Below are 27,565 nucleotides of genomic sequence, written 5' to 3' on the forward strand. Positions count from 1 at the left end.
TGCTGTCCAAACACCACTCTGAGCTCTCAATTCTGCTTTGGCTCGTCTCTTTTGGGGTATTTTCCAGGATTTGGTGGGGGTCCCGTCCCGTTGCAGTCTGGGTTTTGAGATAAATTTGCATGTCTCCTGAGATTCCCCTTCCCTTCCCACCGTCGGGGTGGGGGGGGGGGGGTTGTCATTCTCTTGGCAGCAGGCAAGGGTGGTACTGAAAAAAAGAATTCTCCACAATAGAGGGTTAACGACGATACTCAACAGGTGATTACAACACTTAACCAGCAAAAGAACTCTTGGCCAGGAATCGGTTCCCAGCTTAACTTTAAACTCTGCAACCCTTTTCTTAAAAAAAACCAGGTCACTCTTTTTTTACTCATAACATGTCCAATGGTCGGTTTCCAAATATATCGCAGTCACAAATACACACGTTGCCTGTCTGTACCTGACACAAAACACAGCTTTGTATTTCACAGTTTCCAGCCCCCGCGCATAGCGGGGGGGGGGCGTTTCGCTCACAGCTGAGAAGTTTTTTTCTGCCTCTTTGGAGCATGCGAAAGAGGGGCCCCTTTCTTTCCCCCCCCCGCCCCCTTCCCTCTGGGGATGGCGGTGCCACCCCAGCCAGCCCCACGGGCAGCGCCACCACCAGCCCTGCGGGCACCTCCTGGGCCAGCCCTGCCCGTGGCTCCACTGCCTCCAGCAGAGTTTGTCAGCGTCCTGATCTCGGAAGCACTGTCTCTCACTGCTTCGCCCAGGTTGCCAGGCCATACAATCGACAGCTGCGGTGAGTGACAACAGCCTGTCTGAGAGAGGGGGCGTGCCCCCGCCGCTGTCTTCCACCCATGAGGACGCCCCGGTGGCTGCGGAGGAAGATTCCCAGCCGGCTCTGCCGTTGAACTCTCTACCCTCCCACCCCCACCCACTCCAGGAGGGCGCGGACCCACTCCCGTCCCCAAGTCAGGCGGTCAGCTGCCCCGCGCTGGACAGCACACCTGGTCCCTCTGCATCGCAGCCGGCAATTGAATTCATTACAACAGTGCGCCGCCGGCTCTTTACTGGGGGAAACTGATTACTAAGTAATCCTCATCCTGGAGCTGCAAGAGGTGGCAGAAGTGGGTCCTATTCATCTCGCTGCACTCTTGGATGTGCTTGTCCCTATCGGGCAGCAGGCAGATAGTCAATACCAGTAGTCAATAGCAAGTCCTGGGAGGCTTCTCAGCAGGGTCCGTCTGTTTTCTGCATCACAGAGATGTGCAGCACATGGAGAACATTCCTAGAAAGTAAAGGAAACTAAAGATGCGGCTGTGGACACTCATTGAGGAGAAGCCGAGACAACTCAAGGGAAGCAAAGTGGTTAATAAAATGAAAAATTAGTAATGCAGACAACATAAACAGTCACCTATGAAGTGCAGCAGTAGAAAGTCACTCAGAATATGGCCAAAATGGACTTCAAGATCAGTAGTAGTTTCCTTTTGTTATAAATGAGAAGCTTGACTCGGCCAATATACAAGCAGCAATCATTATATTAATTAATATGATAAAGTATGAGCAATACAGCACTGGGGACAGTGGGGGAAGTTTTCTGCCAACTGCAGACTGATAGTTGGGGCTTACAGGTATTTATAGGGGTACTCATAAGCTTTCTCAGCAGTTTCTATTCCTAATTTTTACGTCACAATTCTATACACTATTGTGATTTAGTTTTTCTTAGGATGTATCCCAGAAAAAGGAGTATCCCAGGTGGTGGTGGTTCGGATGCTGAAAGAAGGAAGAAGTCTTCCAGATGGTGAGGTCCAATCTCCAGATGTGGGTCCACCTTTTGATTGCAAGGACTATAAATCTCATAATAGTGATGCCCAGCTTCCCTTGGTCAAAATTATTAATCCTTGAATTGATGTTCATATTCCTTTCTCAAGCTGCATGTTTCCTTTTTGTATATTCTAAAGCTATAGTTTCAAAGATCCCTACTACAAGAAATATTCTAAAATTATACTTCAAAAGGTTATTGTTGCAAAACTCTTTAAGGCCGTCAAAGTTTGAGCCTGGTGCAATGCCAGTGCCCCTATGAGAATACCTCTTTCCCTGGTATCTACTGTGAGATGTGATCAGAGACAGAGCAGAGCAGGCTCCAACTTAAGATTGAAAGAAAAAAAAGAACTTTATTAACCTAAAACTACAAGGAAACACACAGAACACAGGATGAAAACCTTCCAAATTTCCTCCTCCTCCCCCCACCAAATTTCTAATTCCATTACCACCCTTTAGATAATCAATTCTCAATTCCTCGAGAAAAGAGGAGTCCCTCTTGAACCACAGACTTCCCTGTCACCAACATGTTTTATGAAAAATCCTTTCCTTAGGATTTTTCCCCTCCTGAGAAGCTGAGAGGCCTCAGGAACAAACTTATCTGCTGCTGTGGAATGCAACAGGGGAGGTCTGTGATTGGCCTCGTCAGACTGTTTCCAATTAAGAGCCAATCACAGTTCACCTGTCCAGCCGGTCTCGGTCTGGGAGAAGACCTTTGTTATTCATTCCATTCTATTCTTAGCTTAGCCTTGTAGTGAAATCCTTTCCTCTATTCTTTTAGTATAGTTTTAATATATTATCTATCATATAATAATAAATCAAGCCTTCTGAAACATGGAGTCAACTTTCTCGTCTCTTCCCTCATCCTGGGACCCCTGTGAACGAGGCGACACTTCCCCAGGAAACAGTCGAAACTTCTCGTGTTTCCGTGTCACGTGTGGCACCGCCTGGAGAACATTTGCCATCATGACCTCTTCCTTCCAGGTCCAGTGCTCTCACCACTGCACATGGACCAGAGCTGCTTCTAGGGTTTTTCCCTTTAAGGATGCTTTGTCCAGTTCAAAAAAAGAGCACAGTCCCTCTCCTTTTGGGACACCTGTCCCCCCCAAATTTCACCTCCTGGGGACCCCCTGGGGCTGAGGGGTCTCTTGAATAGAGATCATCTTCCTCTTCTTCGAAGAGGGAGGGCACCACCACCACCCTCCTCACCCGTCGTCTCTGTTCACACACTTTCACATCACTGCACTCTCCTGGCTCTGAGCCATTGCCTCCCCCTAGAAGGCAGTCTCTGTGTCACAGGAACTCAAGGGTTCTGTCATGGCTATCCAAGAAAAGTCCAGCCAAAGGCCACTCCATCATGTCCTCCAACCTAGGATTCTTCTCAACTTCTCTCAATCTCGTCAACTTCAGGAGGAATCAGCATTTGCATGGTTTCCATCATCCCAAGAAGGGTTAAAAGTCTCAGGCTCTGCCGGTTTGGTTCATGAACTCCCATGGCTGGCTGCCCTGCCAGCCACGCTATCACAGGCACAGGCTGCTTTCTCTCTCTCTCTCTCCCTCCGGGTGGGAGGGGGAATGGGGGATGGCTGCCCGAAGTCCTCGCAGTGCTTCTCTACCCTTTGGCCCAGGTCTGGCCTACCTCCCTCTGGCCACATGGCTCCCCTCCCACCCCCCCCACCGCCCAGCTCCGAGCCGGGCAGGGGAGGGTCTGCTCTGTTCCAAAGCAGAACCCAAAAGGAAATTCCCCTGGGCGTTCACAGCTTTTAACCCCCTGTGTTCTCAGAGGCGTATCCATGCCCTCAGTGGACAAACCAGGTGCCAATATTAAAATCTGAACACCGATTGGCATGACCACACCACCACAAAAAAACTTCATTTCCTCTCAAACCACGACAAAGGCTTAACTACAAGCAGAAAGTTCCTGTCAAAATAAACAACATCCTTTGATTCAAATGCTCCTAAATCAACTTAAGACTTATAAAGGTTAATTGCAAACAAAGGATAGGTTCAACAAAGGATAGCCTTCTTCCATGCTTTACTTTCCTCAGTTATTATTAGAATTCATCTTTATAACTGTCCCATGGTCAGTTTCCACACATATTACAATCACAAATACACACATTGCCTGTATGTATCTGACACGAAACACAGCTTTGTATTTCACACTTTATCAAAGCATAGTCAGCTGCGTGTAAATCCTTCCCAACAGAATTACAAGTGTGGAGGCTGAGGATTTTCCACTCAGTAAGGTGGGACTGAGCAGTCCAAGGGAGAGGTGATCAGAGCAGGGAAGCAACCTGACAGAGCTCTGGAAATATCACAAGTGACATTGAGAAGATTGATAAGGCCTATTTTCCCACAGAAGAAAAGAGGGAGTAACAGATGAAGGCAATAGGAGATAGGTTAAAAAACGCAGGTGAAACGCTGCCAGAAGAAGCTGTAGCTGCTAAAGATGTACCTTGATGAAATATACAGGCTAAATTAATCTGATACATTAAATAAACGGGCTAAATTCATCTGATACATGCACAGTCTTACTGAAGCAGACTGTAGGTGAGATTTAAAACTGATTCAAATAAGTAAATACCATCTCATGCAATTCCTGTAGATGTCATTGACTCTATCTCTGATCATCAGGAAAAAAATACTGCAGGCAACATTTTCATGTGCTACAGATCTAAAATTAAGTTCCTTCAAATACCTTTAAGTATTTAGCTGTGTAAAATGTAGGATAAATTCTGAAAATCAAGCATTGTGTTTGAATTTGTACCTAAATTGAAACTCATCTTGTAAACATTCTGGGCCAGAATTTCTGTAAAATGTTTTTATTTAGATCCCACCTCCATTTTAATCAGCACAAAGTTTCAAAGTTAAAGCAGAAGAGGCTACATACTACATAAATATTTTACCGGTTTTCATGCCAGCAGCCCAAAAACAATCTTTTTAGTACTTTTATTTGACAGAGATGGAAGAGGGTAAGTACATGCACAGTCCAGGAATGTAAGTTACTACATCAGTAACTTTTCTGCCTCATTAAACAAGTTAGCTTCTTTAAACAGAATTTTAAAATCTGGGCAGTTATACAAGCACTATTTTTTTTTTTTTTGCTTTGTGCAAGTAGTAGCCTTTCCAGGATATCTAATACGAAGACTACAGACCCTGATTCCAGACTTCTCAACTAAGCTGTTCTCTTTGCTCACAGCAAGACCCAGGTTATCACTTGTAAGGAGTAAAGCCCTTGCAGCTTTTGGATGGTGTAGGACGTTTCTCATTTTTCATTGCTGCCATTTTGTTACCAGAAAGCAGCACAGAATGACCTGGTTTCTGTTGCTTCCCCATCACATCTGTAAGAAACGTCTCCATCCTCCCACCCCCAAACTCTCAGTCTTGCAAAGGGGAGCCAAGTCCCCCAGACCTGTCCTTGCAGTCTGACCCCAGTCCCAGCTGGCAGAACCACACCCTTCCTTTTTGCAGCGTGGCAGAGTGGTAGAAACGCTGCAACCTTCTTTGAAACATCTCCTTCAGAAGCCACTCAGAGTAAGGCCACAAGATCAGCCATTTCAAGTCCATGCACGCACACATACACATACTACAGATAGCTCAGCAGAGGAAAGACAGGAAGGGTCTTTGCATGATATATTCCAGAGAGGGTTTATTGCATCCACCATGCCAAAGGGACCAGAGACAAAATACCAAACCATGTGGTCTGCATGACTTAAGAATGGGGTCAGTGATCAATGACCTGAGGGCACAAGGGCGGACAAAGGTCGGGGCAAAGGGCAGCAACCTGTAGCGGGGAGGAGGGATGAGTAATTGGGGTGAGCAGTGTCAACTGGCCAATGGGGAAGGCAATCTAGTGTAGATTGGCAGTAGTGCTGCAGAGCACCATTGGCTGAGTCCCCTCTAGTAGCATAGGCGGGGAAAACTCTATGATATATTCTTCCAAGGCAGGCCCTGGGGATTTCCCTGAGGGGTAGGAGTCAGAGGATTCCACAACTCCCCTGTTTTTTCTTATTGTGAAATCTTCCCCATTGGACCTCTGCAGACACGTAACAAAACAGGAAAACATAAGTAAAAAAATGAATACAACCCAAAAATTCCTTGAACAAACGATGAAATCCACCCTGTCAACTCCCATTGTCTGAAAAGTTCATTGATGTAAACTGAGTTCTTCTTAACTTTTAAGCCCTTTACTTCCTCCTTCAGCTTCTGGATGTTTGCATGGATAGATGTCGAGTATGTGAAAAATGCCAATCACTTATTTTTAAAATTTTTAAAATTTAATAATAATAAAATGGTTATAAAAATAGCAATCTAATTAGAGTAATAATAATTTGGACAATTTGGAATAGGATAATATGAGACAATAAAAACAAAGAATTACAGACTTCTAGGTACCTTTTTCTGGGCAAAATAAGCCCAAAAAAGGATACCCATTAACAGAGGATTAACCATTAAAAACAATAGCCTGTTGCATATTCATACACCTCATACATGATGCATAAATTCCATTCAAACAAAGGATTCTGTCTGGTCAGTGTCAGCTTCTTCCTCTCAATCCTAATGGCATCTTCAGGACTGAGCGAGGCAGGAAGAAGTTAGTTTCTTCTGATAAGAGTGCAGTAAATTCCTTTCATCTGAAAGATTTAGGTGTCCTGTGGCTGCTGTTTCAGTGCGAGTCCTTTCTTTAAAAAAATATCTTACATAGCATAGTTTCTTTTTTAACATTATGTTATAACCTAAAACTATATTTAACACACTACTTGAGAAAATTAATACAGCATAACTTTCTAACATAACACATATAATATTAATTTTAATATTTGTGAAAAGCCAATAATAAAATATGCATTTTTCACAAGTACAAAGTACATATTTTCAAAGTTTTGGCAGCTATGTCCAAGGGCGAGCAGTGAAAAGTCTATTGCTTGGTTTTATAATGATACATGCATGGTGTTATTACCATTTGTTAGCAGCTCACTCAATGCTTAGGGTGTAGCATTGGTTTGCTTACTTAGCCAGCACCTTTAATTCTCTTAGCATTTATTGAGTTTTTGCAGGAGCAACCCCAGGGGCCAATACTGAGGCTGCTATTTTCTTTTTTCTACCTCAAGAGTCAATTTCAGTTTTGCAGTCAGATTTAAACGGATGGACAAATCTGCTGTGCTTAATTTTTTGGTCATGAATTATGGTAAAGTCAGGTGCTAGCATAGCAAGCTTCCCAAAGCCACAGGGTGTTTTGGCCATGGAACCATTTATTTGCTGGTTGGGAGTAAGATTTCAAAGAAGCTGCACAATTTAGTAAAGGCTGAGTATTTGCAAATTTCAATTTCATTGATTTGTTACGTCCAAAGTGAAGCAATACGTCGAATAAACAGACTCCACAACCTGATGTAGTTATGAAGTGGGTATGTATGTCAGCACCCGGCACAAGCGAGATAGCTCTTGTGAAAACTTGTGCCCTGAGCCTCAGTCTGAGCCACATCTTTATTCACAAAGGTGTTCCATATGCAATACATTTTTCAACCTTGCCATGCACATTCAACCCCTGGCTCCACCTGTTCTCTCCTCGTATGGTAATCAGCTCCACGCCCTTCTGGGCATGCGCTGTTTGCTGTGGTGGTCGCGCGGGGGTTTCTCGGTGGTCTCTGAGCCTGAAGGCCGTGGTCTTCCTCATGACTGAACTTTTGAACTTTTCTCCTTTGCGTGTGTGCTTTTGGTCCCTTGGATATATATCAGATATACCCAGATATACCCCTTATCTGGATATATCTGTTGGCCTTGATCAGCTTGGAGATGGAGGAGTCCCTTTATCTGGGTTCTTTGCATCCCTTTGAGATAAACAGGGCCAGGAGACCAGCTTCTTTTAAAAGGCCTTTATTAAAGACAGCTCTGGGTGGGCAACCCAAGGGGTTGCGCACAGCTGCTGCTCCCACAGGACTACACTGAGGAGGAGTGCAGCTTTGTCTCTCGGCAGAGCTGGGGCTTCCGTCCTCACGAGAGTCCTTAGGAAGACAATGTTGGCTCGTAGCTTAGGAGTATCATCCAAACTGGGTGCTATTTAAATTATGGTGGCAGAATCCGATTCTGGTCAATGGTAGGTGATTTCGTGTGGTTCTGCTGGGTTAAAATCAGTTTATGTGCTGGTTTGTTGTTTTTGAGATGGTTCATGTAGTACCATCAGCCTCTCATTAAAATTCAGCCTGGGTCCAAGTCCTTTTGGGAGCAGGGGAAGTGGTTTCCTACGGAAAGGGATACAGCTCCGGGGTAAGATGGAAGGGGGTACAAATACAGGGTAAGACTGAAAGGGGTCACTTAAAGGTTTAATATTTAACAACAATTTCAATAACACAACTTCTTACAGTTTCAGATTGACACTAACAACTCCAACAGTATTAACTTGTGAACTTGTTCACAACACCTTGGTCTCCTCTGGTATTGTTTTTTATGCAAGAAGCTTCAGAAATTTGCATTTTCCTATGTCCTTTGTACCATGGCAGAGGTTTCTTAAGTAAAAAGGTTGAAATTCAACACATAATTCTACAGGCTAAACTTTAAATGCTTAATTCATATTGCTCCAAAAATCTCTTATTTCAAAAGTACATAGAGAGACAAAATTGTATTTAGTTGCACGAGTGCTGCACACCTTTTAGTAAGGCTGTTAGAATTTTCTGCATCACTGCTTTTCAATGGCTTTAAAGAGTCATTACTCTTAAGACAAATTTACTTGGATTTTATACCTACCCTTATAAAAAAGAGGAACAGTTGAGCTGTTAGAATATAACAGAATTTTGAAAACTGAAAGCATTCTTAAAAACTCACAACAAATAGCTATACAAAAGATATGGCTGCTTTTTTTGCCTTCTTCTTTTTTAATGATTTGTGTGTGTTTGAGAAATTGAACGTTTGTATATGTCTCTACATGAAATTCACACATATAGAACAAGGAGTCTTATACACTTATGAAGTAGTGGAGAGACATTGACAAACATCTGTGATTACAGTTGTAATATGTAATGTGAGATAATACATGCTATATGAAATATGTATAAAATAAAATTGTAAAATAAAATGGTACATGTAACCAAAATCCAAAAGCCTAAGACCACAGACAGTCCCGAGACAGACTGCCACACAGAAGTTGCCAAACTCCTGATGGCAGGAAGGAAAGAGAGCAAAACAAGTATGGAGATGGGCATCTCAGGGAACCACCCGATCAACACTTGATAAGTATCTACAATCAAGATAACCAAAGTTGTCGGGAACATACATCTGAATACCCGACTTCCCACAACATGATCAACACCCTCCACCTACCAAGAAATAGCATTGTCCAGCCCCTACAGAGAAAAGAAACTTCATGCATATGCGGGGTAACAAAAGGAATGGGGGCACCTCTGCCTCGGGCAGAAAAAACTGTATAAAACAGCCCCCCTGGAGATGCCATTTGGTGAACAGAGGGAGTTCTGATGTGATAGAGGTCGGATCTAGGTTCACCCAGCACCAGTCCCGGGCTCAATGCTGTCTCTTTGTCTGTGGCAATCAAGGACTGTATTTTCGGTTGTGAAAATAAAATCTTTCGCTATTATTATTGATTCGTTTTTTTCATTGATTACCTATAACAAAGTCTTTTTTCCTTCTTCCATGCCACATGAGCTTGGGTTTTTTTGCTGTCTCGGAGGCTCAGGAGAAGGGTCTTTGGGTGCTGTATTTGGCTGTTCGATGCACCTCTTGATGCTTATGCCTGAAGACACTGAAGCATACACTCCCTCTGAGGTTATTGATGGAGAGGGATTATTGATAATCTGAAGTGGTTGTGTTTTGATCAGGGTCAATCTTGCTTCCAGCGTGGGAACCGGGAGTGACTGGATTGGAGAGGAGTGGGGGCAAAGTGTCCAGCGGGGGAAAAGAACCCAGCCTGGCGGCGGCGGCCGCAGGACCCACAGCATCTGAGACGGACAGCATGGGAGCCGAGCCGGGCATGGGCACAGCGGAGCTCGGCTCTTTAGGGACGGGAGGATCGGATGTGGGCCAGGGGCCAGGAAAACACAGGGCAAAGGCAGGCAGGGGCGGAGTGGGACTGAGAACGGGCCCTGCGCTCCCCCCCCAAGAGGGGAGGGAGCTGAGGAGTGAGGAAATTTGAGAGACAGGGGCAGCTTCATTAACAGGTGAATGGGAGACAGGATGGGTGATTAGAAGAACTGGAGGAGAGAAACCGGAGGGGGGAGGTGCCGAACGGCGAAGACCGCACGGCGGGAGACGGGGCCCGCTCCGCAGTCACGGCCCGCGCCGCCGGAGGGACTGGCCCTGAGGGAACGGGGTGGGTAGCGGGGTAGCTGGCACCGCGAAGAGGATGGGCACGGAGCCAGCGCCTGCCGCGGAGGGTGGTGGCCCAAGGTAGAGGAGGGGATAAAGCGATACGCGGAATAAATAAACTCCACAGCCAGAGATAGTTATGAAGTGGGTATGTATGTCAGCACCCGGCACAAGCGAGATAGCTTTTGTGAAAACTTGTGCCCCGAGCCTCAGTCTGAGCCACATCTTTATTCACAAAGGTGTTCCATATGCAATACATTTTTCAACCTTGCCATGCACATTCAACCCCTGGCTCCACCTGTTCTCCCCTCGTATGGTAATCAGCTCCACGCCCTTCTGGGCATGCGCTGTTTGCTGTGGTGGTCGCGCGGGGGTTTCTCGGTGGTCTCTGAGCCTGAAGGCCGTGGTCTTCCTCATGACTGAACTTTTGAACTTTTCTCCTTTGCGTGTGTGCTTTTGGTCCCTTGGTGCTTATCTGGATATATCTGTTGGCCTTGATCAGCTTGGAGACGGAGGAGTCTCTTTATCTGGGTTCTTTGTATCCCTTGGTCTCCTCTGGTTTTGTTCTTTTATGCAAGAAGCTTCAGAAATTTGCATTTTCCTATGTCCTTTGTACCATGGCAGAGGTTTCTTAAGTAAAAGGGTTAAAATTCAGCACATAGTTCTACAGGCTAAACTTTAAATGCTTAATTCATATTGCTAACTCAAGTGAACTCCAAAAATCTCTATTTCAGGGAGGGGAAGGGAAGGGAGGATCTCAGATGCTGTGTTGTGTGCTAAGGCGGGAAAACTACGTGCCACAGCATTCAAACTGGGAGATCTGGCCATGTAGCTGGTGCCACCTTGTCTGTTAGGTGTGTGTGGAGGTTTAGGGTAAAGTAATGTAGGAAAAAGGGTTGGGTTAGAGCCCAAGCTAGTATGGCCAGTACTAGCCTGGAAAGGGGACAGGAGAGGACTGAAATCAGCAGCAGGAGGCAGGTAGCTCTCCTGCGCCTTTTTTAGGCAGTTTCCTTTTCCAGACCTATCCCGAGGGCACAGGAGCACAGGGGAGGAATGCCAGAACTGGGGTATTAACTTGCACTACATCTCTTTAGGAATATTACAGTTGTCAGAGTTTCATACTCAGTTTTTAAGCTAAATTCTAGAATTAGAATTTAGAATTTAGAATCTAGAACAACTCATCTGAAGGTCGGGCTCTAAACCTCTAAGTGCTTGGAACAAGTGTGCTGCAGAACAGGTGCTGCAGAACTTGTCCCTGAGCTGCAGCCTGGGCTCGGTGCTGGATGAGCGTGGGGGCTGTGTCCAGCTGTGCCTGGCTGAGGTTGCCAGTGGCCTGAGGAACCTGATGGCCCACGCCACTGACCATGTCACTTGCGTGCCGGGGTCAGGGCAGGTACAGACGAGAGGCAGGATCATAGCAAAGGCAAGAAGAACTTTATTCGAAAGAACCACGTGGTTTTTATAGAGTGGTACGATAGATTCTGTTCTATTGGCTAACTAACAGAATCATCTTTCTCACGCACTGTCCTTGAGAGGAACAGAAAAACATGGTAGAAAACAGCAGCTGCAAATTGTTTATACTCAACAGGTTATCACATCTTTCCAACTCCCTAAAATCTCTCACAAGCCGCTGTGAGAAACGCTTGCCGTTTCTCTCTCCCTGTCCCATGGCATCCACAGACTGGACCCACCGCACCTTCATAGCCAAGCAGCTTGGCCTCATCTAGGTCTACCTACCCAATGGCAGCTGGCTGGAGGAGCCATTCCTGCACATTCAGAGCATAGTGCTGGCTACCCCATGGCTGGGGGATAAGAGGGGCTTCCTGGGAATGGCTTTCCACCCCAAGCACAAGGAAAATGGGGAGGTTTATATCTGTTACTCATTACATGGCTAAGAACTGAGTGGAAAAGATCAGGATCAGTGAATTGAAGGTTTTGGCATCTGATGCCAACAAAGCTGACCCAAGCTCTGAATGGTAAAGTTCATGTTATATGCTACTGTATGCCATGATGAGAAATAATTTTTCTCTGTCTCTGTTCAACACCCAATATCAACACAGGTTGGGTATTGGGAGCAGCCTTGCCAAGAGAGACTTGAGGGTGCTGGTGGGTGAGAGGCTGGACATAATCCAGCAATGTGAGCTTGCAGCTGAGAAAGCCAAACATGTCCTGGGCTGCATCCAAAAATTTGTGGCTGTCAGGTCAAGGGAAGGGATTCTGCCCCTCTGTTCCACTTTCAGGAGGTCCCATTTGCAGTACTATAACCAGCTCTGGGGTCCCCAGCACAGGACACAGATCTGTTGGAGAGTTCAGTGGAGGTCACTAAGAGGATCAGAGGGATGAAGCATCTCTCCTATGAGGACAGATTGAGAGAATTGGGAGTGTTCAGCCTAGGAAAGATAATGCTTTGGGGTGACCTCATTGCTGCCTTCCAGTATCTGAAGGGAGCCTACAGAGACCATTTACAAGAGCATGTAGTGACAGGACAAGGGGGAAAGGTTTAGATTAGATATTATGAAGAGGCACTGGCACAGGTTGTGGATGCCCTGGAAATGTTCAAGGCCAGGATAGATGGAGCTCTGAGCAACCTGGTCTAGTGGAATTTGTCCCTGCCCATGGCAGGGGGCTAAAACTTGATGATTTTTAAGGTCTTCTCCAACTCAAGCCAGTCTATGATCCTATGATTTTTTACACTGGCAGAACCTGCACATTCCCAGTCATTCTGGTTCAGGTGTGTGACTGGCCTGCTATGAAACTACCAGAATCAGATTGGCTCAAGATCACACAGAAAACTAAAATGGATTGAAAAGACTCAGGAATAAGGTTGTCTTCTCTCTCCATCTTGTACTCTTGTCTTCTAAAGAGTAGTAACAGCCTTTAATCTATTACGGAATTAACATCTGCCCTGTGAGGTTTGTACTGTAGAAGAGGATGTTTCATGACAGTACTATAATCTTATTTATCAGTCATGTGTGCACCTGCCCTGTCCCATGCTAAGATAAAATCTAGTTCTTAATTTATTTTTTTTTTTTTTAATTCTTTTTAAGCGTTCTCCTGGAGCTTGAGGAACCAGCTGCAAATCACAACAGTGGGCCACTGCTCTTTGGTGTGGATGGCTATTTGTATGTATTTACAGGGGATGGAGGGAAAGCTGGAGACCCTTTTGGAAAATTTGGGAACGCTCAGAACAAGTAAGTAGGAGAGCAGGTGAAAGCTTTGAGCTTGTTCACCGAGATACAAGGTTTGGAAACGAGAAAATGTGGAAGAATAGAGTGCTTCCTGAAAATGCTCGTGCATCTGCAAGTCTGTCCAAAGCAGTATTTCAAAAATCAAAATTTGACATGTTTAAAGTCAAGTTGTTAAGAGAAAAGAGAGTTTTCTGGCTTAAGTGGGTTGCAAGACATACTAGCCTCTGGTTTATTTATTTTTAGGCAGATAACTTTTCCTTTAAAAATGGGCAAGGAGAAGAAGGGTATTTTTGTGTTTTCAGATGGCTCTCATGCTGTGGTTTCTTTTTCTGCCTTCAGGAGCACTTTGTTGGGGAAAGTGTTGAGGATTGATGTGGATAGAAGAAGCCCTGATGGGAAGCCTTACTATATCCCTCCTAATAATCCATTCATGTCTGATCCTAAAGCCTGCCCAGAGGTTTATGGCTATGGGGTCAGGAATATGTCTCTGTGGAATCTGATAATTCACTGTGAGAAAGGGCTGAATTCAATTTTAACATTGCGAGAGGCAGAGTTTTTATTTTACAAGTCTCATGACATAAAATGGCGAGAGCACACTCATTTATGCTCTGTGTTGTGTCAGTGAACCCACAAAGATGTTGAGCTCACTTGCAGTTTTGATCTTTTTCCATTCTCTGAAAATACTGGAATTGGTAAAGATGATCCCTGCTAAAGTGATTGATACAGTCACATACAAATAAGATAACACTTGCTGTAGGCTGATGCCTTCCTGCATTGGTTCTTGATATAGAGAATCTTGGTTTTTTATCTTATGGAAGCTTATCATGACTAAGCCTTGATAAGCAACTACACAGAGAGGTCCTTAAAGCCCCTGGGTCGGTTCTGTCCCAGAGTAAACTAAGAAATTACCACTGAAATTTCGCTAATGTTAAACTCTATTGGTCCTTCTAGTAATTTTTATACCTGTTGGTGTCATTGAGCAACTGCTTTTTGATGCTCTCTGAAAGTAAACTTTCTTACTTTGTATTTCTGTGTGTTTGACAGATGACATTCTGCAATATTTGCATATGGCTGCAGTGCGGGCAGTTCAGTTACTGGAGGCTTTGTCTACAGGGGATGTGAATCACCCAACTTGAATGGCCTTTATATTTTTGGTGATTTCTTGAGCAGGTGAGTCTGATTGTTTCCTCTGCAGCTCCCATTCTGTATCCACATTTTCCTCGTCTGGGCAAATAAGTATATTGGAGCATCACAAAACCTCTTGGGCTGGAGTAGATTAGAAGCTTGGATATAGAGTAAGTTCTGTGTTTGACTATTACAACAACATTTTTGCTGGAATCTAAACTTCCTCCATTTCAGAATCCTTAGGATAAGTTTGCTTTTGTTCAGGTCTGTTACTCCAAAATCCAGCCAACAGTCCTCCACAGATCTGTGGAAGTAGAAGCAGCGGCTGTTCCTCTGGGGAATCCAGCAGGAAGCCGTGCTGATGTTCCAGAACCCCCAGATTATATCCGGGTAGCAATGCTTGGCTCCTCCCTTTGGGCGGAGCATCTCACAATGGGAAGTTATAGTTCTTATCGGCCATGCAGTGACATTCAATAGCTTGTTATCAGCAGATGTGCCCTGCTGAGGGAGGAGTGATTATGATCACTCAGAGGGAGAGATAAGGAGAATTGCCCACTTGACACCAGACAACTGCCATACAGATGGTAACAGAATACGCCTTGCCTTGCAAGCTGGAATACAGGAAGATGAGAAGACAAATGAATAGAAGAAGCAGGATATCTGCGTTGGCTGCACAGCAGCTTGTGCTTTCCCTCGAATGATCAGTTCCTAAAGCAAATTCATCATCTCATTTGCTGAGGATGAAGCAGGTGGGTATTGTGCTGGCCACACCTTCAATGGAAACTGTACAGTCTGTTGTCTACTGTACGGAAAATGTGGAAAATTCTGTGGCTCTTGAGGGGTGCCTGGAGAGCAGGCAGTGCAGAGAAGTTTGTGGCTGGCTTAGCATGGGGGCTGGTCTGAGGCTCAGGGAGGTCTCCTGCCCTGTGAAGCTGTTGCAGATCAGGTTGATGAAAAGCTCAGGAAACCAACGCTCATATGAAACTTTTGTTTTGTTGTTGGTCTTTTATACTCTTTGACTAATCAAAAGACCATATCAATGCAGTTCACTTTTTCATTATACCATCTCATCCTCACTTGAGTTCTTAGAGCTTCTCTGAACTTCTGCTTCCTTAGTATGAATTCCTCAGTCTTATTCACAACAATCCATAATTTACACTGTAGATCATAGACCAGGACTTTATTTGGGGATCAGGAAAGCCACTCATTTAAAAGTTTAGTGTAAAGGCCTCAGCACATGGGACACTACTAAGGTCACAAGGACCAGATCTCTCACCAAGGTGGAAGTACCAATGAACACTGTTTGCTTTTCTACAGCCTCCTGACAGAGGTATGTAATACAAAAAGAAACTGCAAGTTTTTGGAAAGCACAGGTGTGCTTTAGCACTTGATCATTCAGCAGAAAAGAGATTTGCTTGCCAGGAAAAGATCCTAGATTTTCAGCCTAGCATATTCTGTCAGAGCTGCATGGAGAGGCAGGCTTTGCTGTGAAATGTTTACAGTTTTTAACTGTTCTAACATAAGGAGTGAGTGAATGTGAAATGTCTCTTCTTCTGGTGGCCTTTTAGAAGTTATGTAGTTTGGAAGACAACAACAGCTTTGCCTCTTGCAAGATACTCTAATTTCCCTTTCTGCTGGATATTGTTCTAGTGAGTGCTGAAGGGAAGGCACAAAGAGGATTTGTCTTCCACAGTTACCAGACATAAATGAGAAGCTTCTGTCTCCCACAGATTAGCCAACATAGCTCTTGATGAATTTTTTCCTTTTTGGTATGATTATGAAATGGAAAATATATTTCTTGTGTGGTGTTCCCCTCTATTTGTAGTTTCTGGCTGCTTCTTTAGTACAAACAAGTTTTAAGGAATATGTATTTTTACAGAGGAAAGCAACCTATTCAGAGCCACAGAGGTGAGGTAATGAAGGTGCTGCCTGAAAGAGAGCTGCTGGTTCTGTGTGGAACCCTGCTGCAGCCAGGAGGTAATTTAGTGTTTCTGGGAGCCCATTGGCACAGGGCAAGGTGAGAACAAAGCCATTTCTTGGACATAAGGCATGGCTGAGGGGGTGGCTGAAGGACTTTCCTTTTCTGACTACATGAAATACTGAAAAGCCAGGAAAGAGGGAAATGGAGAACTGGGATCCTGCTTGGGCACTTGAATCTAAGACCAGTTTTCTTTTTTCACTTCCATTTAGGTGAACTGTATTTTATGTCTACTTCTTATCCCAGTGCCTATACAGCACGTGGATCACTCTACAAGCTGATTGATCCTGCAGGGTTTGTCATTAAAGATGGATTTCCATGCCAAATTCTTCAATAATCACCAATCTCCAGCTATCACAGTAAAAGAATGCCAAGTACTACTGATACAATATCACTGACATCTGCATCCAGTCCTTGGGTTTTGTTTACACACTGCACCTCTGGTGCAACTTTAATCAGTTTGAGTGAATTTGTTCCTCACTCACCATATCTGAGCACAGAGAAATAGGAAAAAAAGTTCAAATTCCTTGAAGATCTGTGAGAGTTAAGGATTAAAAGAAAGTTTCCTTGGTTGCATATCTGAATTACAGCAAAACAATGTCTTAAAAAGGACAGTCCATATCCTTTAGGTTCATTATATCAAATATCTATGATGCACATTAATATAAATAAAAAATAAACAGCACTCCACAGTTTTCTTCACAAAGATGAGAGAAACCTGGTGGTTCATGCTGTGCTTACATAATAACTGGAGCCTGAACCTGAGTTTTTCCAAGCAAAATGTCCATCAAGCAGTTACCCTTGCTAAAGTCTGTTTTTACAACAATAAGCACACTTATGTATTTTTTTTTGCCTCCCTAGCTTTCCCATTTTGCTAAAAAACATTAAATTATTTCAAATCACTCTGTAGTATGTTTGTGCTTTTGCAGAGACCTTGGACACTCACAAAATGAAGAAAACAAGCTATGTTTTTTGCTGCTCAAAATTTCTGCCTTTAACAGCTTATCATTTGCCAGGAAGTGCATTTACTGTGAGAGATAAAAAAGGAATATATATATATATATATATATATGTGTGTGTGTGTGTGTGTGTGTGTGTGTGTGTGTGACCTTGCATAAACATCAAGAGCTTGAGCAGAATCTATTTATCAAAAGAAATCTATCTTTGTTGTCTGTATGCTACTCCTTAATGTGTCATGAAGACCCTGTGTTTTTGAAGCTTTGTGTCCATCACTTCTAGAATAGGACCAGGCACTTACTCCCTTGGCTCTTAAAATGTTTTCCTGCATTTTCCGGTTCCCCTTGTTCGCCTTAGCCCACGTGGGGCTGTGTCAGCTCTGCCCTGGCCTGTTTGCACTTTGCAGGCATACCCAGGCTCCTCGGAGCCTGAGCAGGCTCTGGAGCACAGTCCTGACACCTCCAGCTCCTGGAGTGACTCTGGTCTCCTCATGAACCTTTCTCCTTTGATTTTACTGCTGTTTATAGGATTTTTCTGGAGGATAGCTGGCTTCTCTGCTGGGCATGGTCCCAGGCAGTGAATCCAGCATTTCCTGCCTCCTACCCACAGAGCAGAAAGTGCACTGGCATGGGCAGCAAGCTACACAAACTCTTGCTTTCAAAACATTGCCAGGGCCACTGTCATGTGCCTGATGGCAACTCAGACTTTCCGAGAAATGTGCCAGGAAAGCTCATAGCAGCAGTGTCCTTTGTCCCCACTTCCGCTTGCCTCTGCAGCAGTACTCTTGGAGACAGCAGGGTGGCACCAAATTCTTTCTGTCCTGAACAGAGAGAAAACGAGTTCGAATGTAATTTTAAAATCAGAGGGCAGAGAGATGAAGGGAAAAAAACCCCACAACCCACCAGAAATCCCCACAAGCAATGCCTGCAACCCTGCTTTAGTAACAATTAAAAAAAAATTGAAGCACTTGGCTCTTGCCACTGTCTGAAGGAGAATGCTAATCATAAGAAAACATGATGCCTTAGGTCATGCTTTGCTTTGCTTGGTGCTGTCAAGCACGCCAAATTGAAAGAACCTGCTCTTACTTGTCCTACAGCAGTTCCCTTGGTGGGTAACAGAGAACACAGGTGTGTTGTGGTTCTTTGTACCTCTCTTCCTGTCACTTAGCGTGCAATATCTTTACCTCAGGGAAAATGTGTTTGGTTGGGGTTTTTTTGGTGCTTTTGTACTGTGGAGAGTTATCAGGGGACAGAGGAGAGGAAGACAGACACGTTTCTTTGTAGTTGTGGTTCCTTCCCTCTGTGCCTGTTCCTCTCCTTTATCACCCCTCTTGCTGCAGCACTGTTGTATCCAAAGAAAATCCCAGTGAAGGTCACATTCACCAGCTGCTGTTGGGACAGGGATTTTATGGCTTGCCAGCCCTGTGTCAGCCTCTTGAATTCCACCTGTGCTGCATTACAAATGCCTAAAGTGTTTTCATGCCTCTTCCACCAGAGGCAAATGAGAACAGGGAATTGGTGTGTGCCTATGGAATAAATAAACTTCCCTAGCAATCTCTCAGATGCCTGCATCTGCCTTTCTGTTTTCCAAGGAGAGCTCCACCAGGGAAGTGTAAATACAAACCTGTTCCAATGAAAACAAAGAGCAAGCAATACTATTTCTTCCACGAGCAAGTAAGTTGTCAGGCTTTGATTTTAATGAGAAGCAAAACATACATAAACTTACAGGCATGTGATTGAAACCTTCAGGAGTCTTAACAACTACAGCACTGAGCAGGAGCAATCCTGAATTTGGTTATCACATTTATGTGATAATCAAACACAGCTTCTGCTGTCTACTTGATGCTGTGCCTTTGCTTAACTCCAGTCCCTGATTTTTTTTTCCCCTAAGTTTTCCATCTTCCTTTTTCCAAGCTGCATTCTGTATTAAAGTCCCATGCAGCTGGGGCAGGAGTTACATCTTGAGTAGAAACCAGTGTTTAGCAAGTTGATATTATTTTGTCTGGGATTTCCAGATATTAGTGTATTATGAACAATTAATATTCTTAAGTGTACTAGAGAAGTGTGCAAGGTTTTATCACTTTCTCTCTGGAAGTAATTTTCCTTACATACACATTCATAATTTCTAAAATCACTCATTTTTTGTCCAAGAAAAACAAGGGTCTCTTGATGGAAGAAGAGAGGTTTATAGTATGCATTTCTTCTTGCATAATTTCAGCTGTTTTTCTTGAGTATAGGTCTAATAAGTGTTTCCCTCAGTCATATCTCTGAATAAGCCTTTTACCTTAAAGCAGGAAGGCTGAACCATGTTAATTACTTTCCTCAGAGACTGTCCTTGAGTTGCTAAATGAACCTTCAACAACCATGCCTTCAAAAAAACCTTCTACCCTCACTGCAGCCACCCCAAGAGTTTCTTCTAAGAAAGCAAAAAAAAAACCGATCCACCAAAATAAAAGCATCAACAGCAAAACCAGTTCCATGTGGTAAAGAGAGACAGAGTCAAAGCTGAGGCTAAACCTCACAAGGGAAAGAAGACTGGACACAACTCCAGAACTGCACCAGCACCACCTTTGCCAAAAAAGAAGAGCTTCCACCTAGCCAGAATCAAGGAGGTTCTTCCAAAGGAAGCAGCATTTCCTAAGGGAAAAGTGGAGAAGACAAGCAAAACAGCTTTTGTAGCTCAGTGATGTCCCAGAAAAAGCAAGTGGCTTATAAAATGGTGAAACAAAAGTGTTGAATAGTGACCAATTAAAAGAGATTTTGGCTGACTTGTTATGGCGTGCTCCCAGGTGTGTCCCTATTAATGGTAGTGTTAGCAGTCTCTACATATGTTCTATTAATCATATTAAACTTTAACAGCACTGGCTTCCAGATCCCGCTGTGATGTCCTTTTCTGACATAAATGGTTATGAGAGCCTGTGCTGGACGTTCTGGTAAGATTTGGCTGGGTACAACTGTCTAATAAATCTGACTCTAAATTTCAGGACTTTAATCTTCTACTGAAGAATATGGAATAGACATGTCAATTACCCCACCTTTATTTATTTATTTTTTTTTAATTTAACTGTAATGCAGGGATAAGTGTGTTTCAAGAGTAGTTGTCTTTCAGACAATGAAATTAGATTTTAATTTTTGAAGGAGGACAACTAAGATGCTCAGAGGGCTGGAGCACTTCTACTATGAGAGAATGGGGGTTGTTCAGCCTGGAAAAGAGAAGGCTCCAGGGAAATCTTATAGCAGCCTTGGAGTCCCTGAAGGAGGACTTTGAAGGAGGCCCGAAAGAAAGCTGGAGATGGGACTTTTTACAAGGGCAGGTAGTGACAGGACAAGGGTAAAAGGATTCAAACTGACAGAGGGGAGATTTAGATTAAATAATAGGAAGAAAATCTTTGCTGTGAGGGCAGTGAGGCACTGGCAAAGGTTGCCCAGAGAAGCTGTGGATGTTCCATCCTTGGAAGTGTTCAAAGCCAGGTTGGATGGGGCTCTGAGCAACCTGGTCTAGTGGAAGGTGTCCCTGCCCATGGCATGGGCTTGGAATGTGATGATCTTTAAAGTCCCTTCCAGCCCAAGTTATACTATGAATATTTTTTCAGGGTACAGCTCACCTGCAGCTTTCATTGGGTCCAGTAAGGGCTGGAAACGTTCAGCAACTCTGAAACACCAACACAATCAGAGCACTAGAAGCCAAGCAAACCCCCCAAAACTCCGCGTAAGAGCCGAGCTACGGGCTGGAACCATCCTGCGACTCCAGATACCACGCGGTGGAAGCGGCGCCCTAACAACCCGGGGTTAACATCCAGGGAATTGATTTGGGAAGCGGAGCCGGGACCGCCCTTGCGCTCCTGTTCCCGGAGGCAGCCGAGCCCACGTCGCGTATGGAGCTCCGACGCTTCGCTCGTCTCCCACCACCGCCCTCTGCAGGCGCCGTGCCGGGATGCAAAAGGCGACCCCCGCCGCCCGCTCCTCCCGGATCCCCCCGCAGCTGGGTCAGGAAGAAACAATAATTTAAAAAAAATTTAAATATGAAAATCTCAAGAGGCCCCAGCGAGGATCGAACTCGCGACCCCTGGTTTACAAGACCAGTGCTCTAACCACTGAGCTATAGAGCCCCGCACCAATTATTATACTGCCGACAGCTTCTGTCGCTGTGAGGGACAGCCTCCCCTGGCAATGCTGCGGAGTCCGTGCCCTCCGCCAGGGCTGGGCCCGGGGCAGCTCCTTGGAGCCGTCTGTGGGCGCCACACCTGCGGCCCCCCGGCCCTGAACCGGGCCTCTGGAGGTCCTCCGGGAAAAAGCTGCCCTTGGCGGGGGAGGGAATCTAGCTCCCGGGCCACCCCCGCGACGTTACCCGAGGGTGATAGGAGGCCTTTCCCGCGTTTAATGAGGGGGCGGGCGCGCCTGCCGCGGATTGGGGCTGGACGTGCCTTTGTGAGGAGAGTTTCGGTGGCACAGGGGAGAATTGCTCCCAGGAGTGACTCCCTCTTCTCCCGGGCATCCCCCACGCTGAGCGGGAGGGAGCAGCCTCTGCCTCAATCAAGGTTTTGGGAGGTAAGACTGCACAACACCTGGTTTTGTGCGGAGTGGAGAGACAGTCACTTTAGGCAGATGATACCTCCGTGTTGTAATTCTCCTCAGCTTTTGTGAAATCACTGTTGCACAAAATCTGGTTAACTCTCGCAGATAAACCACACGTCTCGTTTGACTGGGGTATGAACCCGACAGCAAGACAGGAAGTGTGGAGCCTTCGTTTTTTGATTTTTACTATGGAAGTTTGAAGGCATTTGAGGATTTTTCTCCTTTTCTTTGCATGAAAGAACCAATCTGTCACATGCTCCATGAAAGCTTAGGTGAAGGTGAGAAGGTGAGCTGTGCAAAGGAAGTAGAGAGACTGCGGAGTTATAAATCCTGCAGCTCTGCTGTACACCAGTCATGTTCTAGAAATGCAGACATGATTTGCTGGGTGCAAGCCTCAAGCTGTGTGTGACCAAAAGTAAAGCTCCTTGAAATGAGAATAGACAGAAAAATCTCCATCAAGGAGCTAAAGACCTTTTATCCATCCCACACTCCACAAATCATTAACTAGGTCAATTTCGTCTTTTTTTTTTTTTTTTTTTTTTTTTTTTTCCCTCCTTGAGTTTTATTTCACCTTCTCTTTAGAAATTGATATGATCTCTGTGGACAAACTAGATCAGTTCTGGTGAACTCTGTCTTGTTTATGTAAGGCACTAAAATTACTTTGAAATATCTGCTTTTGACCTCTAATGTGGCAGCTGATAAATTCATGAAGTTGCAAATTTCTTTGGATGCTATTTTTCCCCTTTCCTTTGAAGATAGTGACTCTTTAGAGGGACTACAGCTCTTCCAAAGAGGGCTAAAATGTCTGCAGTGAGTGTTCTGCTAATGCCTCAGGGAACTGGAGTATAAACATAGATTGTTTTATAACCTTCAAGCAGGCAGGAGCAGAACTGTCTTACACTTTTCATAGTATAAGACAAGGCTACCTTCATCAGCCTAACACAGCTGAGCAGCAGGATAAGATGTGTTCTGAGAGCAGAAGAGTGTTGAAATAAGTTTTCTTTGATAACATGGCTACTTGCCACTATTAAGCTTTTAAACTTAGGTTAAAATCTGTAACTGTTGTGATTGCCCTGCTTCCAGATTCCTTTTACTGCCTGCTGAGAGCTCCCTACAAGGTGGCCTGCACTTCAAGGGCTGTGTCAGAGTGTTTCTTAGTCAGCCTGGGTGGGATTCAGGAGGTGTGGTGGTGGTGCTACGCTACCAGTAAGCCCCTTAGCTTCTCTTTGTAATGAAAATGAGGAAATGAGACACTTCTGGGATGTAATTCATCCCACCTGAAGGTAAACCTCTACAAAAAGTCATCCGAGTTCTGGTGTAGAGGTGCCTGTTCCTCAGCTGGCTGTGAAGGGAGTCGATGCAGCCTTCACAGGAACTTTCCCAGCCTCAGTTATAAATGGTAATTTAGTGGAAATACCACAGCAGGTTATTTCTTCCAATTTTTAAAATCTTATTTTAGCTCATGTTTTGTATTCAATGTTTCAAAGTGGATAATTCCTGTGGAATATGAAGAGCCATTATTTTTCTAAGGATTGATTGGGTCAAAACTGCAGAACTACGTCTAAAGAAGACTCTATGATTCTTTCTGCAACTAGACCCACACCCATGTGAGAATTAAGCATTTAAGCAATAAAATGCCTGTCTAGTCTGCTGTTCATGACTGTTGAAAGCCACTAGGTGGAACCTAAGGACTGCATCAAAAGATTAGGAAAGTAATTTTAACAGACTTCAAATGCTGAAAAGAGTGAATTTTTACCGTGCAGTTTTTTCAGAAAGATCTGTGGGATGACTGACCTTTAAAGGCATGCCAGACATCTAAAGATGCACATTTATATATGCTATCTAAAATTTATTCTCTCGGCCCAGACCGAGCACCAAGCTAGAAAATAGAGTGGTTAGTGTAAGAATAGGTGTGGTCAATGGACAAGTCAGTGTTTAATTACCCTGTGTAAAGCTGGTGGCAACCCACAGATGTCACCTGTGCTGCTGTGAGTTTTTGCCCATCTCATTAAACACAATGAGCCAATCCCAAGCACATTCCATGATTTTACTGCCATACCTTTTATTCAGGGTTAACTAAAGCTATGAAATATCAGACAGCTGGTCCAAGGAAATTATTGGAAATCCTAGGAAATTATTGGAAATCCTTGGAAATTCTCTCGCACTGCTGTATTCCCTTTTCCAAACTCCTTTGCCTTGATTGTCACCCAGTTCCCTGCTGTGTTCTGTTTCACTGGTGTTTCACAGGGTTCGGTTCTTCGCTGCACAAAGCAGCTTTGGGCCACAATAGTATAAAATAAATAGCAGCCAATGTTTCCTCTGCAGACCTGGTGTGCCTCCTAACAGGTTGTCAGATTTGACCACCTTTGTCCTCCACGCGTCTGACTCTGTGTCCTGAGGGAACGTTGGTGCACCTGCGATAATCTCAGCAGAGATACAGATCAGCAAAACTGGCACACTTCCCTTTCCTCGTTAACCTCTGGGAGAAAGGAACTGCAGCACAGCTTCAGTCTTCATGTAAAATGGGACATTCTGTGTGTTTTAATTGTTCGACAGGTTCAGCACTGTTGGTTTTCTTTCTTAAAGAAACTGTAGTAACCTAAAGGTGTCTGAGTTTAATGCAATTAATTTTAGTTGGCAAATGCTGGTGGATTACTTTGTCTTGTGCAAATACAAGGGGGTTTTTGAATAAAATATTATAAAAATCAGGGAAACACTTCCGATTTTGGGTGGCTTTTGTAGGCATTCCATGGGGCATTTTAGGCATGTAATAATCTCAACATTTGGTTGAAGCCTGCCTTGTTTTCTGAATGTGAACCTTTCCAAGTCCTGTTTGACTTAGATGTGCCTCAGGAAGTATCATGTGGTTTTGCAGTTTTGACTCAATCAAGCCTTAGAAAAATCATTGCTTTTCACGTTATACAGGAATGATCCACTTTGAAACATTGGATACAAAACATGAGTTAGAATGAGATTTTAAAAACAGAAGAAATAACTTGCTGTGGTATTTCCACTAACAATTACCATGTATGACAGAGGCTGGGGAAGTTGCTGTGAGGGCTCCTTCCAGGTTTTAGCTTGTGCATTGCTTGCACTCCTACTCCAAAGTAGCATGAGAGATCCTGGTGTGCGCCCTTCCTCTTCCCTGAAACTCTGATTTCCATGGGAGAGAAGTTCAAACATGCAACAGATACGGTGCCCTTCCAAAAGTAGTTTGGTAGGCTCAATACTCTTTTTTTGGACAAGCATCCGTTACCACATACAAAAAAAAATCTTACCTTTTTAATGGTATTTTTGTGTGGCCTTGAAGAGAGAAAGGGATTGATGTTTCTGTGGAAATTTCGTTTGTTTTGTTCCTCAAAAAGGTGACAGAGCATACAGGGGAAATGTAAAGACAAATCAGAATCCTTTCATCTCTATTTGCTCGTAGCTCTGTTCATGTAATGGGTGTCCATTTATAGGGTTCATGTTGTGGTGTCCATGCTGGTATTTGAGCATCAGTAGTTTTCTGTGGAGAAGCACCACTATTCCAGGTCTTATTTCCAGGGTAGCAGTTCTGTCTCTGTCTTACTGTCCTCTCCAATTTTCTTAATGCAAGGGATCTGAATAGAAGAGATGTTGTCTTCAAATGCTTTATGATTTGATCTTCCTGGAACTAGAAAGGAATAACTGAATTTTCTTTGCTTCAGGGTTATTTCTCTGATCCAGACCAGATTTGAAGCTATTTGTTATAACAACTTCACACACCATATCCAGTGGCACTTAGCTGTCACACTGCAACCCAGTGGTGGAGGTGACAAAGCCATCTATTACAGGCAAAATCATCTGGAAATTTGATAGAAAGCAGCTTTCAATCAAATAAGATAAAATAAAAATATAAATAGCAAAGTAGTGAAAGAGCAAAGTATATTTTATTCTAATTTTAGAAAAAGAAAATTCTTGTATTTGAAATAGAAAGATGCATAGTTTTTAGATTTAAAGGGGAAGAAAAAAAGCAGGAAATAGCTGACCCAGAGCTGTGCATGTGCTGGTCAGTCTGTCACTACATGTGTATTTATGTTTGAATATTACATGTGTGTACACATGTAAACATGTTTGTGCTGTTGGGCAGAATGTAAACAGTTCTCCCCTCTGGACATCACAGCCTGAAGGTCTCTGCTCAGTTGTTGGTTTCCAAAAAGTGCAGGAATGTAAGGACCATTCCTGAGGCTGTAAATCCTCTCAAATTTGTCTAAAGTCACCTGGCAGATTTGAAGGTGTCATGATTTGACACTGGCGCAATGCCAGTGCCCCCATGAAAATGCATTTTCCCTAGTGTTTGCTGTGAGATGTGACGAGGAATAGAGCAAAGCAGACTCCAACTTAGGAAAAAAGGGAAAAAAAAACTTTATTAACCTACAATATATAAAAGAAACACACAGAACTCAGAATGAAAACTGTTGTATTGCACTAAACCTTCCAAAAACATTCCTCCTCCTCCCCATCAAATTCCCAATACATCACAGTAAGACAAAACTTTAGATTCTCAATTCAGTTACCACCCCTCAGATCACTAACTCTCAGTCCATCACCACCCTTCAGATAATCAATTCTCAGTTCATCAAGAAGAGAGAAGTCCCTCTTGTACCATAGGCTTCCCCTGGAAACACAGTTGGAACCTCTTGTGTTTCAGTGTCACACGAGGCACCGCCGGGTGATCATCTGCCATGGTGACATCTTCCTTCCATTCTCAGTGCTCTCACCACTGCGCATGGACCAGAGCTGCTTCTAGGGTTTTCCTTTTTAAGGGTGCTTTGCCCAGTTCCAAAAAGAGCACAATCTCTCACTTTCGGGACACCTGTCCCCCACAAATTTCAGCCCCTGGGGCAAAGAGGTCACAAGAACAGAGATCTTCACTGAAGATCGAGGGTACCACCACCTTCCTCACCTGTTGTCTCTGTTCCTGCCACTCCTTCACATAACAACACTGAACTCTTTTGGCTCCAAGCCATTGCCTCCCCCTAAATGCAGTCTCTGTCTCACAGGAAAAATGGTTCAGTCCATGGCTATACAAGAAAAGTCCAGCCAAAGGCCACTCCATCATCTCCTCCCACCTAGGATTCTTCTCAACTTCTCTCAGACATCTTTCACTTGCACAAACTTGCATCACACTTGCCCATTTCCTGTTATTCCATCTCTATCTCTGTCCTCATTCAGCTCCAGGAGGATCAGCATTTGTAAGGTTTCCATCATCCAAGAAAAGGGTTAAAATATCAGGCTCTGCCTGTCCAGAACTCCCACGCTGAGCTGCCAGGCACTTTCTCGCTGCTGCCAGGCCGTGCTATCAAATTTCAAGGTGGCACAGGCTCCTTCTCTCTCTCTCCTGGGAGGAGGGGGGGGCTGCCTGATGTCTCTCAGAGTTCCTCCACCCTTCCATCCTGCAGGGGCCTTCACCTCCCTTCTCTGTCCAAGGCCCCGGCCTACCTCACTCAGGCCTTGTGGTTTCCCTCCCCCACCCAGCCCAGAGCAGGGCAGGGGAGGTCCCCTCTCTTTCTCAGACGGAACCCAAGAGAGCTTCCCCCTGGGAGTTCTCTGCTTTTAACCCCCCTGTGTTCTCAGAGGTGTATCCATGTCCTCAGTGGCCACATCGC

General features: G+C 44.4%; 1 protein-coding gene and 1 non-coding gene across 2 annotated transcripts; one reads left to right on the forward strand and one right to left on the reverse strand.

Moving 5' to 3' along the window:
* Nucleotides 1–594: 594 nt before the first annotated feature.
* Nucleotides 595–20,007, forward strand: HHIPL2 (HHIP like 2). Its single transcript, XM_050973038.1, is given in 13 exon segments — nucleotides 595–775; nucleotides 11,346–11,486; nucleotides 11,794–11,996; nucleotides 11,998–12,089; nucleotides 13,161–13,304; nucleotides 13,641–13,810; nucleotides 14,360–14,467; nucleotides 15,008–15,175; nucleotides 16,617–16,698; nucleotides 18,953–19,008; nucleotides 19,011–19,034; nucleotides 19,687–19,796; nucleotides 19,798–20,007. Coding segments are annotated over 13 exon segments (1,551 nt in total). The 3' UTR covers nucleotides 19,870–20,007.
* A 1,389-nt stretch (nucleotides 20,008–21,396) lies between these two features.
* On the reverse strand, nucleotides 21,397–21,469 carry TRNAT-UGU (transfer RNA threonine (anticodon UGU)). The gene has a single exon. It is a non-coding gene; the product is annotated as a tRNA-Thr (tRNA).
* Nucleotides 21,470–27,565: the final 6,096 nt, after the last annotated feature.

The sequence above is a fragment of the Serinus canaria genome, chromosome 3 (assembly GCF_022539315.1).
Source record: "Serinus canaria isolate serCan28SL12 chromosome 3, serCan2020, whole genome shotgun sequence".
Taxonomy (NCBI): domain Eukaryota; kingdom Metazoa; phylum Chordata; class Aves; order Passeriformes; family Fringillidae; genus Serinus; species Serinus canaria.